The sequence below is a fragment of the Notolepis coatsorum genome, assembly GCF_963971535.1.
Source record: "Notolepis coatsorum genome assembly, chromosome: 2".
Lineage (NCBI taxonomy): Eukaryota > Metazoa > Chordata > Actinopteri > Aulopiformes > Paralepididae > Notolepis > Notolepis coatsorum.
The window spans coordinates 186,014,243-186,031,192 of NC_140166.1; the positions used below are offsets into that span (position 1 = coordinate 186,014,243).

Genomic DNA, 16,950 nt, shown 5'->3' on the forward strand with positions numbered 1-16,950 from the left:
AAATTATATTTTTAAAACATCCCCCACTGCGTGTCAGTGGTCAGTGGACACAGATGAAAACATATTAACATTAGGTGACAGCGCACCTGACCAGATGAAATCATATTAGGCGACAGCGCACCTGACCAGATGAAATCATATTAGGTGAAGGTGACAAGGAAGCCACAGACTCATACCCCCCCGACACTCAACTAACCGCCTCGGACAGTCCTTCATACCAGTGGCCATCAGGCTCCACAACAGTGGGCAGCAACTGCTGCCAGACATCGACCTGGGACTTATAGGAACCCAAGGAGGACAACTTACACTACCTTAGGCATACTGCACCTTATGTGGATACTGTGATACTGTGAATAATGTATATTTCAGTTAGTTAGATAGTAAATTATAACACTACCTTATGCATACTGCACCTTATGTGACACTGTGAAAATATATTTCAGCTAGTTAGATAGTAAATTATATTGACCTATTTGTTTACACTGCTTGTGTTGTTTTCACTACCTGTACCCCCCCCCCTTCCCCCATGCTGCTATGATGCCTGAATTTCCCCAAGGGGATCAATAAAGGAATATCTTATCTTATCTTAAAAGGAAAGATGAAATTCCCTACCTGGGTTCCATCCTATAGAGGCAAATCATTCCTGTGACAAAATGGGATCCAATGTAATAAAACTAAGTCAACCAACGAACTAGATTCCTGTACCGGATCTCCTCTCTGGTAAACAAGAATACCTTGAAGACTCTAACAGGAGCACTCATTCAAGGGTACTACGACTATGCTTGCACCTCATGGTACCAAAGCACCTCAAAGGCACTAAAAACAAGATTACAAACATCACAAAACAAACTGGTCAGACTACTGCTTGACCTTACTCCTAAAACCCACCTCACCCCTGCCCACTTTGACAACCTAGGATGGCTTAGAGTAGACGACAGAGTACAGCAACTTGCAATGGGCCTGGTCTACAAGATACACTACACCACTAAGGCTATGGTTAGACTAGTGTATTCCTGGCGTTTTTTATACGTTTTTGACGACGTTTGATGTCCTATCTACACAGAAATGCGTTTTTTGGCGTTTTTTTGTGGATACGGCTGAAACGCAAAATTGTGTTTGCGTTTGGAGATACGCAAAAAAAACGCTTCGACAACAGCGTGTAGTCAGCACGCAGCAGTTGTTGCGAAAACGCCCATGCGCAGTAGATACCATCTGCGTGCCCTTCCGGTGACAACAGTGTGTGTGTTTGGGACAGAGCTCCGTGTCCCAAATAGCTTCAGCTACCATGTGTTGTCAAGTTATTGTTATAAGGACCCCAGTCCAAGCTACAACAGTCTGCATTCCCTTAACAATTGTTTGTATTGAGCCGTATTGTATTGTACCCATATGCAATATGTTAAATAAAGTTTACATCCATTCATTCTGCTAGCATTACCGATTGCATGAGCAGCTGGCTAACGTGAGCCATCAGGATTCAGACCCTGTTAGCTCAGAGTTCCTCTTTCAACTTAACAAGCATTAAACAAAATGGCCCAGTCATCTATTCACCTTTGTTTAATACACACAGCGTTGTCTCTAATGTTATCTAACTACTGATAGCTCGCGATATCATCAGTTTAGGTGCTGGCTAAGTAGCGTGAGCTAACGTTAGCTTCTAGCCACAATGCTATATTGTTATAATGGCATACTCCATTGACGTTAGCATGCAGCTAACAATGCTACCGATCGTTTTTTAGACTAAACTATCCGCTCTTGGTGGTCACTTGTGTTGATGTTAGTTTTGTTTTCATCAACAAATGACAGGCAGAACACACAGTGAATGTATCCGTTTTGTTTATTGCACTTTTATTAGGCTTTGCTGAAAAATTATTGCTGCATTGAGTGGCAAGATGGTGGCGCGGCATAGGCGCCTGCCTTATTGACATTTTCTTTGCTGGAGCTTCCACCAGGAAGTGTATTGGCACATTCGTTCTGATTGGTTGAAATTGCCTTCATGTTTGCCACCTACTGCCACCTACTGCTTTGGCAGTGTACTACATCAGTGTGCTCGGCTGACAAAAACGAAAAAAAAAACGAAAGTGTGATACGCGGCGATACGTATAAGAAAACAATACGAAATGATACGAAAGGTGTAACCGCAGCCTAAGATACCCATGTGCATGTCGGAATACTTCCCAAAGGTCAGTGAATACCACGACCACAACACCAGAGGGAGTTCCACAAATCATGTTCAACCCAGATAAAATAATTTAAAAAGTAAAAAAAAAAAAAAAAAAAATTTAATAAAAAAATATAGTCATAACTTAGAAATGAGATTGCATAGGTCTATGAATCGATATCGCGATTCTGTTTTGATTAATTGCCCAGCCCTACAGTGTGTACAGTAAGTTAGCTTGGTGATTATCATTGTGATGTAGGCTAAGCTGGCTAGCTACTGTTAGCATACAAGCTTTTACAAACACTAGCCTACTTACTTTTTCATCCACAACGTTTTTTCTGATCCAGATGCATAAGTCCACTTCTTCATGTTGCTCAGTTGCTGGTTTATACTTCGGTCCTAATGTTGGCGCAAAGTTTAATTTAGCCTGACTTTACTTGTTATAGCTGTACAGCTTACTTCTACTAAACAACAACTAAACTACTTCCTTGCTCTTTCAAACAGTCAAAATGGGTCCATCTGCAGGGTCGGAGGTTAGGTTTAGCTCTGGCCAATCTCAAGTTTCTCAAGTTTCTTTATTAGTTGTCATACAGAAGTACAGAATACTTTTATACAAAATGCTTATTTCTGTTACATTTTGTATAAAAGTATTCTGTACTTCTGTATGACAACTAATAAAGAAACTTGAGAAACTTGAGATTGGCCAGAGCTAAACCTAACCTGCAGATGGACCCGTTTTGACTTTGCAATGCAGCAATCTCTGATTGGATTTGCAAGGCTGCCAATCATATTCAACCTCCATGTATTGGATGGCAAGGGCTGTCAATCATTCAATCCTCCATTCAATGGCAAGAGTTTAACTGCACAGACCGTGCTTAGACGAAGTTAATAGCCTATTTCGATTGGCTGTTATTTATTATTTATATAACATTGGGTCACACCTGTGAAGTTTTCTTCGCGAATAATTACTGCAGTCATTACTGCAGTGCAGGCCTGCTCAGAGCTGTAAATTTTGGCCATTTTTTAAAAAGAAAAAATTCACTGGCATTTTTTTTACAGAGGAAAACGTTTCTAATAAAAAAATATAAAATAATAATAATTAAAAAAATAAAATTTTTATATATATATAAATGTATATATATATGTAAATTAATAATAATTATGAATTATAAGTGAATTTGTGTTTCACGTGTTGTCATAGAGAAACCTCCACTGCTTCCTGTGTACGGTAGATTGTAAGGACCAACAATGTTTCGTACAGAGTGAAAGAAGTGACCAATGGTGTTACATATGGTGCAAAAAAACAGGAGTTCATGCCGTGAAACTGTATATAATTGTTTTTCCCAAAGCATTATTCAGCAAAAGTTTACCTATTAGATTAGGGGCGCTCTAGTAGCACACCATGTAACGCGCTGCGTCGCGAAACGGCCGACCCTCGTTCGACTCCCGGACCCGGCGTCCTTTGCCGAATGTCTTCCCCTGCTCTGTATCCCATTTCCTTCTCTACCGGACTGCCCGGTAGTACAAACGAATAAAAATCTACAAAAATATTAAAAAAAAATAAAAAAGATTTACCTATTAAACAAATTATGACCACGTAACATTTTTACTGCCACGCGTATCGCTTATCTTATTCTTTACCCCTAGAATGCCAGCTTTATAGTAGTTTCCGTGGTCGTTCCATTATGTTTGTGAAGCTGTGTGTGTGTTCTGTATTATAGCTTTGGAGACATGGTGTGGCTCATTTTGACAAACATTACTTGTAGTCCAACATGGGAATAATAGTTTGTTTCCACACGATGTAGTTTATTACACGCTAAACATTGCGCATTTCCAAGAGAATCCAGTCTTTTTTCATAGATGTGCAATAAGCCCAAACCGTTCTGGCTGATCCCCTGAAACCCCAAATACTCCCAAATCAAAGGTATATGACATATATGTACCTTCACAAAATCATCAAGGGGGGGGGGCGTTTTAACTCAAAACTGTGATCATGTTTGCCGAGCATGTTTTTCGTCCGGTGAAACACAGAACTGTGATCATTAGAAAAACACGTTTCAGATTTGGTAAAATAGACATAGAATGTACCTTACCTTAGCCAGAAGGTATTCTAAGAAGAAGAAGAATTCCAAGTGATACCAGTGTATATGTCTATACACGTTTCGATGGTCAAATACACTTAGGTAACGGAATTTCGTGGCGATCAATGTGAATTTCTGTTCCAGCAGGAGGAGGGGCAACTACCAAGGAGAAATTAAAGTGAGGCTGAGTATCAACCCCAAGCCATCGCAGTTCAGACACGGACGATACTGCCACCTGGGCCCAGGAGTTCAAAACATTGAATCCCTATTGATTGATTGATTGAAAATTTTTATTAACAGATTGCAGAATGGGTACAGTACAGCTCAATAGACACAATTGTTAAGGGGATGCAGACCAGAGAAAGACTTTCGTCTTGTTTACATCAGGGTCCCCCATTTTCGATTCATAATGAGTTTAAATGAATGAATACAAATCTGATCCAATCAGATAGGGATTACAAGTTTTGAACTCCTGGGCCCTGGTGATAGTCGATCGGCATTGCCAGTTCTAGTGTGTGGGGATGTGCCAAAATGATGCAGATCGCTCCAGGCAAGTCTGTAGAGCGGGGATCAAAGTAAAAAGATCAAACGATCCAAAAACGTAATATCTCATTTTTGGTACTGAAAGTGTTAATAATCGTTTCATACAGGCTAAAACACTGTGAGAAGCACACGTTTAATATAAATGTATGACTTTGCTGCAGTCTCGTCCTCCCCACCCCAGGCGTGCGCGGATATAAATTGTACACAACATGGTTAGTCTACGTAAATCAACAGGAACATGGTTAGTCTACGTTACTGTTTTAACACCATTTTGTATGGAATATGGTTAGTCTATGTCAGGGGCTCGTTGCCCATCAATATGCGGCTCTTCCATCCATAATTTTTTTTTTTTAATTATTCTTATTTTTTTTTTATTTTTCTGTATATTTCTTTTGTCACTCATTCCATAGGGACGTAGAATAAAATTTCTTTTTTTTAATGGCCATTTGCATGTTCTTGGTATCTGAATCTAGGGATCAGTGTCAGAAATAGTGTGTCTGTTACTAGGCTTTGACTGTGAATAACACCATGCTAAAATTGACCAGACCTGAAAAATCTAAGCAAATGAATAAAGGGAAGATGATTGAACAGAAGGTTTTGTAGATACAGTACTGAATTCTGCCATCTTTTTTATAATGTAAATTTCTCCACCATTTTTCATCGTATTGCAACTAGTGGTATGCAAGGGCCTTGAAATGAAGCCCGTGCCCAGCCCGAGCCCATGAACTTCAGGCCCTGCCCGAAAATAAGCCCAACTGTAAATAATATTTTAAGCCCTAGCCCGCGTGAAAACCCGAATTTTGTTGTATTATTATTATTACATTTTTTTTTTTTTTTTTTTTTTAACAAACATATAAACAAACATGACAACTACTAATTATTACATTTTTTATTTTTTTGTATTTGTTTTAAATATTCGAAACACGGTTTTATATGAACTTAATAAATAAACAAAAACGAAAATGTTCAATAGGTCTACCTAAATAACAGATAGTGAAAACTAAAGAAACATTAATTATATAGCCAAAAACTTAATTCTTTTTTGTTTTAAATATTCTAAACACTGTTTATATATTAACTACATTTTTTATTTTAGTTTATTAATACTGTTTAATATTAAACAAAAACGAAAATGTCCAATAGGTCTAACTAAATAACACATATCATGCTGAAAACTAACAACCATTTTATAGCCTTTTTCGCAAATTCTATTTCCCAGCGCTCGCGTTGACTCGTCTCACACAGACTCGTAAAACGTATTTTGAATCTTCTTTGACACACACACACACACGACACAATAGCCTACTCAGTCACTATACAAACAAACAGAAAACAGAAATCAGATTTCGAGCACAGCAACATTTATTATATAATGAAAGCGCAACAGAACAGGGCAGCAGAGCGACCCCACACACCAGCAAATAATAATAATCAGACTCGTCACTCACCACTTCGCTGTGTTGATGTCAGCAACGCGTTGAACAACGTTAACAAAACTTCGCCAACCGGCTACATACATCCAAGAACAAATTAAAACGTTCGCCAACTGGCTATATTCCAACTTCAACCTATGCCACTTCGGTCTGGTTCATTTGTTCATCGTCCACCTGCAGCGCTCCACTCGAGTTCTCCCTCCAGGCTGCGGTAATTACATCCAATTTTATCTGTTAACTAATACATCTTGACTCCTCAGACACGAGGCTTTCACTCTGATGACAGCTCTACGTTACGCGAAAATGAAACAGAAACGTAAGGTTATCCTATAACCCTAGTTATATGAGTATAGCGAGCGCGCAAAAACAAAAGAAAAAAGACGCAATAAAAAACATTTTTTTAAAGAGGGCACTGCCCGGCCCGGCCGAGCCCGAATTATTTATTTAAAAACAAAGCCCTACCCAGCCCGAACCCGTCGGGTCGGGTAGGGCCCCATCGGGCTTGGGCAAGGTTGCAGTGCACTAATTGCAACACCGTTTTTTGCAAGACGTTCACAGAAAGGTAGAGAAACTAACTGCGTTCTGTTTTATGGCAATAACGTTCATGTGTGGAAGATCATCCCAAAAAATAAGAAATAAAAAAGTAAAGTCCAGAAGTCAGATGATTGACGGGGGCTGGTGTGAGCTGGGTAGGGTAGTTTTTCGAAATTCGAAAGCCCTGAGTCTCTTCCTTCAAAAGACTACACTCACTTTTGGCTGTGCCACTTCCTCCTGTCAATATGCACCGGTTTCCGACTCAATGCCCTGAGATTTCTATAATCTTATATTTCACTAATGACAGTTAAAATAATTTGTAAACAAACGTAATGCTGAAAATATACACTTTTACTGTATATCTCTGGCTTAAGAGGTTAACCCTGTGAGGCCCAAATTAAAAAGACATTAGCAACTTCAGAGGCCAGAGGGTGGGACATATAAACACATTTACTATCAAATAGTATTGTGAGGCTGAACAACAGGACCAATTGACTATACATGTGCTTAACATTTTTTAAATAAACATTCTTTTTTTAAATGGCTAAAAGTGATTTTGTAATTTTGCAACCGTGGGTCTCACAGGGTACTTTTAACCCTGTAAGGCCCAAATAAAAAAGACATTAGCAACTTCAGAGGCCAGAGGGTGAGACCTATAAACACATGAAGGGTGCCGTGACTGATAAAAAAGGTTGAGAAACGCTGGTATATGGTGTGGTACCACAGTAATTTTTGTGGCTCTTAGTCTCTGACTGGTTGGCCACCCCTGGTCTATGTTAATCAACAGGAACATGGTTAGTCTACGACGTTAATCAACAGGAACATGGTTAGTCTGTTAATCAACAGGAACATGGTTAGTCTATGTTAATCAACAGGAACATGGTTAGTCTACGTTAATCAACAGGAACATGTTATGTTACTGTTTTTCTTCACATCAATTAATCAAACGTGTAGAATCAATAACTTCTAAATCTTCTAGATCTTGATTTCCCATCGTTATAGGGAGATACAAAACGCCTTGGCTTTAAATGATTTTGGGCAAAGCCAGAACAGCAGTGAGTGACCGGTACATGTTCTGTGTTTCTCTATATTCTTTTAGGAGTGAATTGGTGGAGAAAGGCGCCATGCTGCGCACAAAGGTCATGAGGGAGAAGGAGGAGCAGAGAGAGAGGAGGAAATATAACTACACTCTGCTGAGAGTCAGACTGCCTGATGGGAACCTGCTGCAAGGTAAATATAACTACACTCTGCTGAGAGTCAGGCCCAGTCCACACGATCACGGGTATTAATGACACCGGGTTTTTTTAAATTATTCAAAAAAATTAAACTGTCCACACGACTGGTTTAAACTCTGCACAGAGTGACGTCATATACATGTAGTACAATGCCAAAGCAGTAGGTGGCGATGTTGTTCAGACATGAAGGCCATTTCAACCAACCAGAGGGGTTTAGGGTTAATACCGGAAACTGACCTGACACAAACATCCCTCCTTGCTCACAGCCATTTAGCCAACGTAGCATTTATTTTTCAGCAAGAAAACGAAGTGCAATAAACAAAAACGGATACATTCACTGTGTGTTCTGCCTCTCATTTGTTGATGAAACAACCAACATCAACACAATTTACCACCAAGAGCGGACAGTTTAGTCTCACAAAAAGATCTCCGGTGTTGTTAGCTACATGCTAATGTGAATCGCATTCTCCATGTATAGTTAGCATCGAGGCTAGCTGAGGCTAGCATCGGCGATTTTGTTAACTTACATGCTAACGTAATAATGTGGTAACGTTAACGCTAGTAGAATGAATAGATGCAAACGTTATTTAACACATTGCAGAATGGGTACAATACAATACGGCTCAATACAAACAATTGTTAAGGGGATGCAGTCTGGACTGGGTTCCTTATAACAATAACTTGACAACACATGAGTTTAGTTTAGCCGCAGCTACAGGTTTACTCTGAGCGTCAGGTCAGGAATGCGACAACAGACATCATCAGTCGATCACAACACTCTTCAACACAGACGATACGTTTCGAACAAAAGTTTGTTACAATCATTTTCATATAACGCTACTTGGGACAGCTCTGCTGTAAACACTGGAAATAACCTCGGTTTCTATGCCCACACACAACCACTGCAACCGGGATGTGCGCAAAACTTCACCCTGGACTCTGGTTTTCAAAGACCGCGGTTGCAGTGTAGCAAAACCCTGGTTGTGTGTGGGCGAACAGTGCAACTGCGCACAATCCGCACATACACTCACGGTTACATTAAACCCAGCGCTCGTGTAGACAACCCCTCAGACTGCCTGATGGGTGGCTCAGGAGGTACAGTTAGAGTGGTCTTCCTTGAGTAACACAATTAACCTCTAACTGCTCCCGATGGGCTTGGCATCTTGCATGGTTGCCTCCACCATCGGTGTGTGAGTGAATGGGTGAATGTGAGGCATAGGTTGGTTGTGAAGTGTTCTGGATAGAATCGCTATATAAATGCAGTCCATTTACCAATAATTGATTCACTCATGGTTAGTCACTCTGTCCCTAGTGGTGGCTCACATCTATGACACTTTGTGTCCTTGTTTTTTTAAATATTTATTTAACCACGGTGGAGGAAAAGGCACATACCGTATGCTCTTTTTCATTAAAGGGGAACTATCTTATAAATGGCCTTTGAGTGTTTAGCATTGTTTCCTAGCTATGTGAACTTATATTAATATGATCTATGTCTCAAAATTCTCATATTGGCGCATTCTTCCAATTCTCCTCTCACAATATTCACCCTCACTGAACTGAGTCGTTTGAAAATGTGCCTATATGTGATGTCATATAGTCACTGCTGCATGTTAATGTTCAGGCGAAGACGACGCTCCGCAGTGGTTTAGGAGCCCAGGCTCAAAACAGCTCAAGATCTTGAGGTAGAAAAATGCTGTTTTTGAGGACTTGATTAGAAATAGAAAACAATGAATAAAAAAAATATATATATTACAGAGGTGTTCCATAGACTCACAGGAATTGTGTAAAAGTGCCCAAATAGTGAAAGAAATAGTAAAATAGTTCCCCTTTAAACCCTGCTTCTTCACACTCACATCTATACACATTCACTAGGGTTGGGTACCAAACTCGGTACAACCACATCCTTCTACTGTGCTCCTCTGGAGCAGATGGGCCTTGCTCAAGGGCTCTTTGACGATAGGTGCTGAGAGGCGAATGTTATTCATTCGCTTCCCACACTCGGATCTTCCTGCTAGTCTTGAGGGTTGAACCAGCGACCTTCTGGTCACAAGTCTGCTTCTCTAACCTCTAGGCCAACACTGCTCCCTGGTGTTCCCCATGTAAATGAAATACAAATTTTTTATTTTTTATTTTTTCTATACGTTGAACACAATACATATTTTTTGTCATTGTTTATTTTGTCAAAAGCATGGAATCTTGAGTGTTTAGAAACATTCAGAGCAGAAATGGAATTGACCCATTAATTCCCACCATCTGCGTTCCCAGGGACCTTCTACGCGTGGGACCGCATGCCCGTGCTGTTCCGGTTCGTACGGGAGTCCCTGGTGGATGGCTGGCAGCCCTTTGAACTCATAGCTCCTGGAGGACAGAAGCTACAAGAGGAGGAAGAGGTCGCCCTGGCAGAATGTAACCTGGTGAGTAGAAACCAGAGTCCACCAAGGAGACCAGCTAACACAGGGTGGAGGAAATAAACTGTAATAATTGCATGTTTGTAGAGTCCTCCTGTCTTTTTCCCCCCCTATGTGATACATGATATAATATACACGTGTTTGTGCATAAATGTGTTCATTACCATTCGAACAGCTTGTAGTGAGCCGACCATGTATTTATAGGTAATAGAACTGTGGCAAAGGACAGACATCTTTAAATCAACACTGAATCCTAAAATCTTAAGCGCTCCTCCTTCAGGTCCCTGCAGCTCTGCTGACGTTCAGCTGGGACGCGGCCGTGCAGGCGGACATCGCAGCAGCCGGCGGAAAGGGTCCCGCCCTTCTCAAAGCGGAACTGCTGGAGAACATACAGACCTTTAGCTGAGTGAAATCTTTCCCTGAACTCTCCCTGCTACCTCCCTCCCTGGCACCTCGGGGAGAGGGGGTGATCAGCTTCAAACCCCCAAATGATGTCCTAAGTCATTAGTGGTGATATATTTCAGGCCCAGTTCAGTACAGAGACTGCTCCTCATTCTCTCTCCCTGCCACTGTGGAGGTGGCGCCATCCCCATCTCAGCAAACTGTGCTACAACACACTAATCTATTGAAGGAGAACGAGGGGCAGATAACGCCATGCAGTGTTTTTATTGTTGCATTCTGAATGTACATACTGTATAGTATAGTAGATTAAGTCTATGGAAGCACTCCCCCTGCACTCTAAAGCTATAGCCAACAGTCAGTCAAGCTAAGTGTGGTGTATGGACGGAGGGACCTTGTTTTTCCACTGTCGCTCACCAGTCAAAACAGTTTCTCTCTTCCTGCCAAATGATGCGTCTTGCTTACCCAACAGATGGATTGAGCGATGTACACTGCTAACTTTACAGTCACAGGCATCTTGGTCAGAAAACAGGGGATTGTATTCTAATTAGCAGGTGATTTATCATCAAAACACCCGTGGCTCTCTGTCATATCGGTTGGCTTGTCACGAGTGCTCTGAATGAGACTGAATGGTGACAGCAGCTGGGGGCTGACCGGGCTAACTGGGCTTTATTACAGATCGAGTCACGTTACTGATGTTGGACTAGTCTGAATGGTGTGATAAAACTGCTAATGTAAACATAAGTTGGCGTCAAGTTGTACACTGTTCTGTGACGGCCATGTGCTTGTTGGAGACGTACAACAGATTTGTCTAGTCTTAACATTGTCCTTCAGTAACTGCAGATTCCATTCACCACCATAAATACAATGAAAACTATCGAAAACCCCACTATACTCGGGTTTTGGTGCTCAACGCATGGCGAGATAACCCGACTATAGTCATGGTTGACCGTGAATGAGTTAAAGGTTTCTCGTTTTCTGTGTGTGTCGACACATGCAGACAAGGAAATGGTGAAGTCATTCAACTAAAAATGAATTTTCAAAGGAGCTGTAAGTGGTATTTTTGTGTTAAATAGCTTTACATTCCAACAGCCATCACTGATATAGATGGTCTGATCAGTAACATGGGTCTCAAAGTCCCTCCGCTCTGCAGTAAACAGAAAATACATTTTCTGGTATCCCTTCCCACTTTATCCAATCAGGAGAGAGAACCCTAGATATTTGTACTTATTTCAAGAAATCTTACCAAGCCAAATTTGCTTACTGCACTGGTAATTATTTTTACACATTTGCTTAAAACTAGTTTTTATTTCTTATTTTTGTTAGACCATTTGTACAGTGTGGAGTTCTCTCTTCTGATTATATAAGAGCAGAGGGACTGGGAGACCCATGTTACTGATCAGACCATCTATATCAATGACTGTCTTGAGTGTAGAGCTATTATTGTAACATGTATTTTAACAAAAAATACCACTTACAACACCTTTAAGCACTTTTCAGCAGCAAGCATTTGAGAGAATATATTAATTATATATTATTGTTAACAAACTGACTGAACACCCTGGATGGTAAAGTGGAAACCCCGGTTTGTCCAAATAATGTTTTATGGATGCTCGTTGCAAGAGCTTAATGTAACCACTTTACCCTAAGCACTAGCAGTCGTCTTCCTTTTAGGTGGCAGCATGGAGAAGTCGTTTTGATATTCAGTTGTCTATATTTGTTTTTCTGGTGGGCAGTGTTTTCTAGGGCATGTTCCCATCTCCACCCTCTCTTTTAAGTGTGTTTTGATTCAATCATAATAACCCTGTATTTATTTTAAAAGCATAAGAGGACAAATCCAAGTCAGATGTAAGTGCATTTTTCTGTGACAAGAGTGGAGAATAGTGATTCATGGCATGGTAATAAATTCTTCCATACGTGCAACTGAATTGGTGTTTGTGGTTATTTGTGGGTGGCTGGGGTGACAACAACCTACCTCTCATTACTCATCTGCCCAACAGCAAGGGTGTTACACACAGCACACTGGCCTTGCACTTGATCTTGGTGAAGTTAAAACATGTACCAACTTTACACTTTCATCTAGCTATCAACCTATAACCCATTGGCCGATAAGACAGTATTGAAATCTTGCTGTGTGTATTGAGCCGTACTGTATTGTACCCATTCTGCAATCGGTTAAAGTTTCCATTCATTCATTTTCAAACAGTTGTGGTCTGTCCAGATATTGACATCATAAATTGTGTTTAGTTCCATTTGAACATGCCTGTAATAAAGAATGCATCCAACTGTTTGTTTTACTGAACATGTAGGTCCTAGACCCTTCTGAACCTGGACACCATGTTCACACACAAGCCCATGTACTGTAATTGCTCCAACGGAGTATGGTGTAGCAGTAATCAGCGTTTTTTATTCTAGTGTTGAAGATTAGGATGGTTTTAAATAATGCTTTATTCAAAGACAAATGAACACCTGCAAATCATAACAGTTAAGGTTGACAAGGTATTGAGAACATCTCTGCCACAGACTGAAAGGTGAATACGTTTTTTCTTTTCTTCCATATAATGGACGGCTACTTTACTACTCCACATCTGAACCATTACCAAAACAACATCAACGTGGAGATCTAGAGCAGTAGAAGCTGTTCGCAGTCTGAAAGTGGCACAACAGCACTTGCAGTCTTCTCAGACATTTTACAAAACAGGATTGTGATCAATAGCGACTGATCAGTGGTGTTCTGTTGACAAAGGCATCGCCACAGATGGGGAAGATAAGAAAAGGCATATAAAAGTGCAATACATTTAATCACATCATTAATATTTTTAATGAATTCAAACTGTTCAAGTATTCTTGAAAAATAAAAGTGGGAAGAAAATACATATTTATATAAAAGGAAAAAAACGTATGACACCGGGCCCAACTGTACAGATTAGAGATCAAGCAGAGACAGCAACTACTCCAGCGGGCTCTGAAATCAATGGGAACTCAGAGGATGGACTGGCAGCTTGTAGTAATGCTGGTGGGCTAATTGACCCATCTCTAACCCACCCTCGTTTCTTGATCCGGAAGAGACAGTTGTGATTGGCGGATCAAGAAAAGAGGGCAGGTTTGAAATAGGTCAATTATGTTAAGACCATGACTTGTTTTGAAATTTTATTCACAAAATGTTGTCATGGATTATTAACACTTTTAAAGAACCATCTATTTTGGCCATTAAGAATCCCAAACTTCCAAAACTGTAAAAATAGATGCAAGGCGTTCATTACACCTGTCCGTTAATATATGCTGTCTATTTGGCCCAACTTGCTGTAGCTAGAGGCAGTGCCATAGACAGTCGCCTTGTACTCTTAACCAGTTCCAAGACATCCATAACCGTGCCCGACTGAAACTCCCAACACAACCAACCAAACAGTGACCATTTGAACAAAGCCTGACCCTTGAGGGTTTCACATAATCAAGACACTTCTCATTTACTTATGGTACATTTAGCAGGCAAAGTGTCTCCTGATACGTTAAAGGGAGCTGGGAGGGGAAAGTAAATGCCATGTTGGGCCTGCCACTGAGCACCTCTGCCAGAGTGTTGCTTCATCCTGATGGAGGACCTGGTCCTGTCTTCAATGGGACTCCTACCAGGAGAGGGAGGAGCCCAAGACGCAGGGTCCCAGGGGAGGAGAAGGCAAGGGAGGGAGGAAGGAAGGATCCCTAGGCAGTGACGGGTGTCGGAGCAGGGGAGGGTGTGGGGGGAGCAGCTGTGTCTGAGGGGGTGACTTCCATCTGGTCTGAGCCTGCTCCCTCTGTGGTGGTATGGTTGTCTGGGGTCTTCTTTTTCAATGTGCCTATAAAAAAAAATTATAAATAAAATATACACTCACTCGTACGCAGCCTAATTGATTTAGATTTCTGTCTGCATTCAATTGATTTGATTCAAGATGATTGAAAGATAGGGTATAGGTTGAAAATAACTGGAATGACCCTTTAAAATGCACATTGTGCAAAGTGTGAAGAGGGCCTGAATCTATTATACAGTCAAAAGGAAGAATTGACAGTAAGCCGTCTTCCATCCAGTCCGGTTATAGAGCCCAACTCACCGCTTTCTGTGGAGACGATGACACAGTCTGCATCTTCATCGTCGTCCTCAGTGTCTGCTTGGAAACCATCAGTCTCCATGACCTCCGCCTGGGACAGGAAAGTACAACCATTTGTTTCAAGTTCAAGTTTGTTGATTATTTGTCACAACAAAATACAGAATACTTTTATTTTTTGTTATTATTATTTTTTAGCATTTTTACAGCTTTACTGGTCACGCAGGGCCGACAGAGGAGAGGGCGAACGGGAGGAGATGTGGGGAAGACATGACAAATATCGTCGGGAACGGGAGGCGAACCCGGGACAGCCGCATAGGTGTGCCACGAGGGGTAAAGTGAGTGGTAAGGTGAGTGTTTGTTTAAAGTGAGTGTGGATGTGTGTGCAGTGTGTGTAGATGATGGGTTGTTACATAGTGTCAGTCATTGAGCATCCTGATGGCCTGGGGATAGAAGCTCCTTCTGAGTCTCTCTGTACTGGCCATGATAAAAAAGATTATTAAAAGCAATAGGCCTCAATAGGATACAGGGTGTTGAGACGCTGCATTTTATTTACACTTGGGAATCAATTGAGGGGGACGCAGAGTTCACATGATGGCATCAACAAATCCAAACACAAATGTAAATAAAAATATATCTACTAATAAAAGTTAAAAAATTAAGTTATGCAGCCAAAGGAAAAGTTGTTAAGACAAAATTGTTAAATACAGTAGTAGTAGCAGCAGCATGGTGCAATAGAACAGAATCAAGGAAAACAACTACAGGACGGCCATTGATCAAAAAGTCTAAGACTTCCAAGAGAGACAAGGGAACTACACTTTAGGTCAAGTTGCAAGTTGCAAGTGATTCCATGATGCCGCTTAGGGCTGCACGATTCTTGCTAAAATGTGAATCACGATTTTTCTCTCTAAGAATTGGGATCACGATTCTCTCACACGATTCTTATTTTGTCATCATTCAAAAAAGTTAAGTAAAAAGTATAATTTTTTTTTATCTTAACATTTTTTTAAGTAAAACAATTATTTAAAAAATAGTCATAATTTAGAAATGAGATTGCATAGGTTTATGAATAGAGATCGTGATTTTCTTTCGATTAATTGTGCAGCCCAGCCGCTGCATCAACACTCAGCACATCAAGACAGCCACTGGCAGGTTATGTGTGGAGCAGTATTCCAGGGCAACATGGATTGACATATAGCAGGGCTGTACACTGCGGCCCGTGCGAGTGGTAAATAATATTTGGGGCAACCTTGCGAGTAGTGATTTCAACCCTTCATTCGCGTTTCACTCCTAAATTAAACCATACAAATTGGATACATTTTTTTTAAAACATTAGCCTACAACCAGGGCTGTACAGTGCGACATAATGTCGCGGTGCTATGAAGAAAAATCTGTCGGCGATGAATGAATTTACTGCATAGCCCCCCGTGCGATAATTTTTGCGTGTACTGTGAAGTGAATCTGGGCCCCGCTATTCTACTTGGTAGTTGTAGTCTATCGTGCGATTAAATACCATGTCCCCATCTGCGTAGAGTCCATACATCCAACACCAAATCCCATAATTCCTAGCGAACAATCTAATCGAAACTGAATGTGGCATCGCCAAAGAAGAACTTCCTTTCAATAAGTTTAAGCCGCTAATTTTGCTCTGCAAGAAGAACGGAGCGGGTCCATCGTATGAAAACCACGTCCGATGTGGAGAGATGATAAGAGACCATAGCCGATTAAATTAAGTCGGATCTGGCAGTGATGATTGACACGGACACTTCTAACGTTCAGCCATGCATTAGGTGAGTAGCCCACTATTAGGACGTTTTTCAATACTTAAATACTGTCCACTTAAATTTCCCTCCGGGGACAATAAAGTATCAACCTATCTATCTATCTATCTATCTATCTAATAACGAGACAATATGCAAATAAGATAATACTAATAATTGTCACGGTTCCCCGTATATGAAAGTGGCTTGCAACTTACTGCTGGTAAAATCACTGTTTATTTCTCGTTTTGCATAGTATTACATTCCTCTTCTATAAACAATCAAAGTCCTACCGTAAGAGCGATGGCGAGTCGTTTTTT

At 40.8% G+C, this 16,950-nt stretch overlaps 2 protein-coding genes across 2 annotated transcripts in view; one reads left to right on the plus strand and one right to left on the minus strand.

Moving 5' to 3' along the window:
• The window catches only part of ubxn6 (UBX domain protein 6), a 33,693-nt gene extending 21,010 nt beyond the window's left edge, over positions 1-12,683 (plus strand). The window contains exons 9-11 of the mRNA XM_084337838.1: positions 7,849-7,979; positions 10,250-10,398; positions 10,673-12,683. Of these exons, the coding sequence (XP_084193964.1) occupies positions 7,849-7,979; positions 10,250-10,398; positions 10,673-10,798 (406 nt within the window). The 3' untranslated portion in view covers positions 10,799-12,683. The remainder of the gene's footprint in view (positions 1-7,848; positions 7,980-10,249; positions 10,399-10,672) is intronic.
• Positions 12,684-13,229: 546 nt separating this feature from the next.
• chaf1a (chromatin assembly factor 1, subunit A (p150)) overlaps positions 13,230-16,950 on the minus strand; it is a 57,212-nt gene continuing 53,491 nt past the window's right edge. The window contains exons 15-16 of the mRNA XM_084337712.1: positions 14,877-14,964; positions 13,230-14,624 (exon numbers count right to left, since the gene is read on the minus strand). Coding sequence (XP_084193838.1) covers positions 14,491-14,624; positions 14,877-14,964 — 222 coding nt within the window. The 3' untranslated portion in view covers positions 13,230-14,490. The remainder of the gene's footprint in view (positions 14,625-14,876; positions 14,965-16,950) is intronic.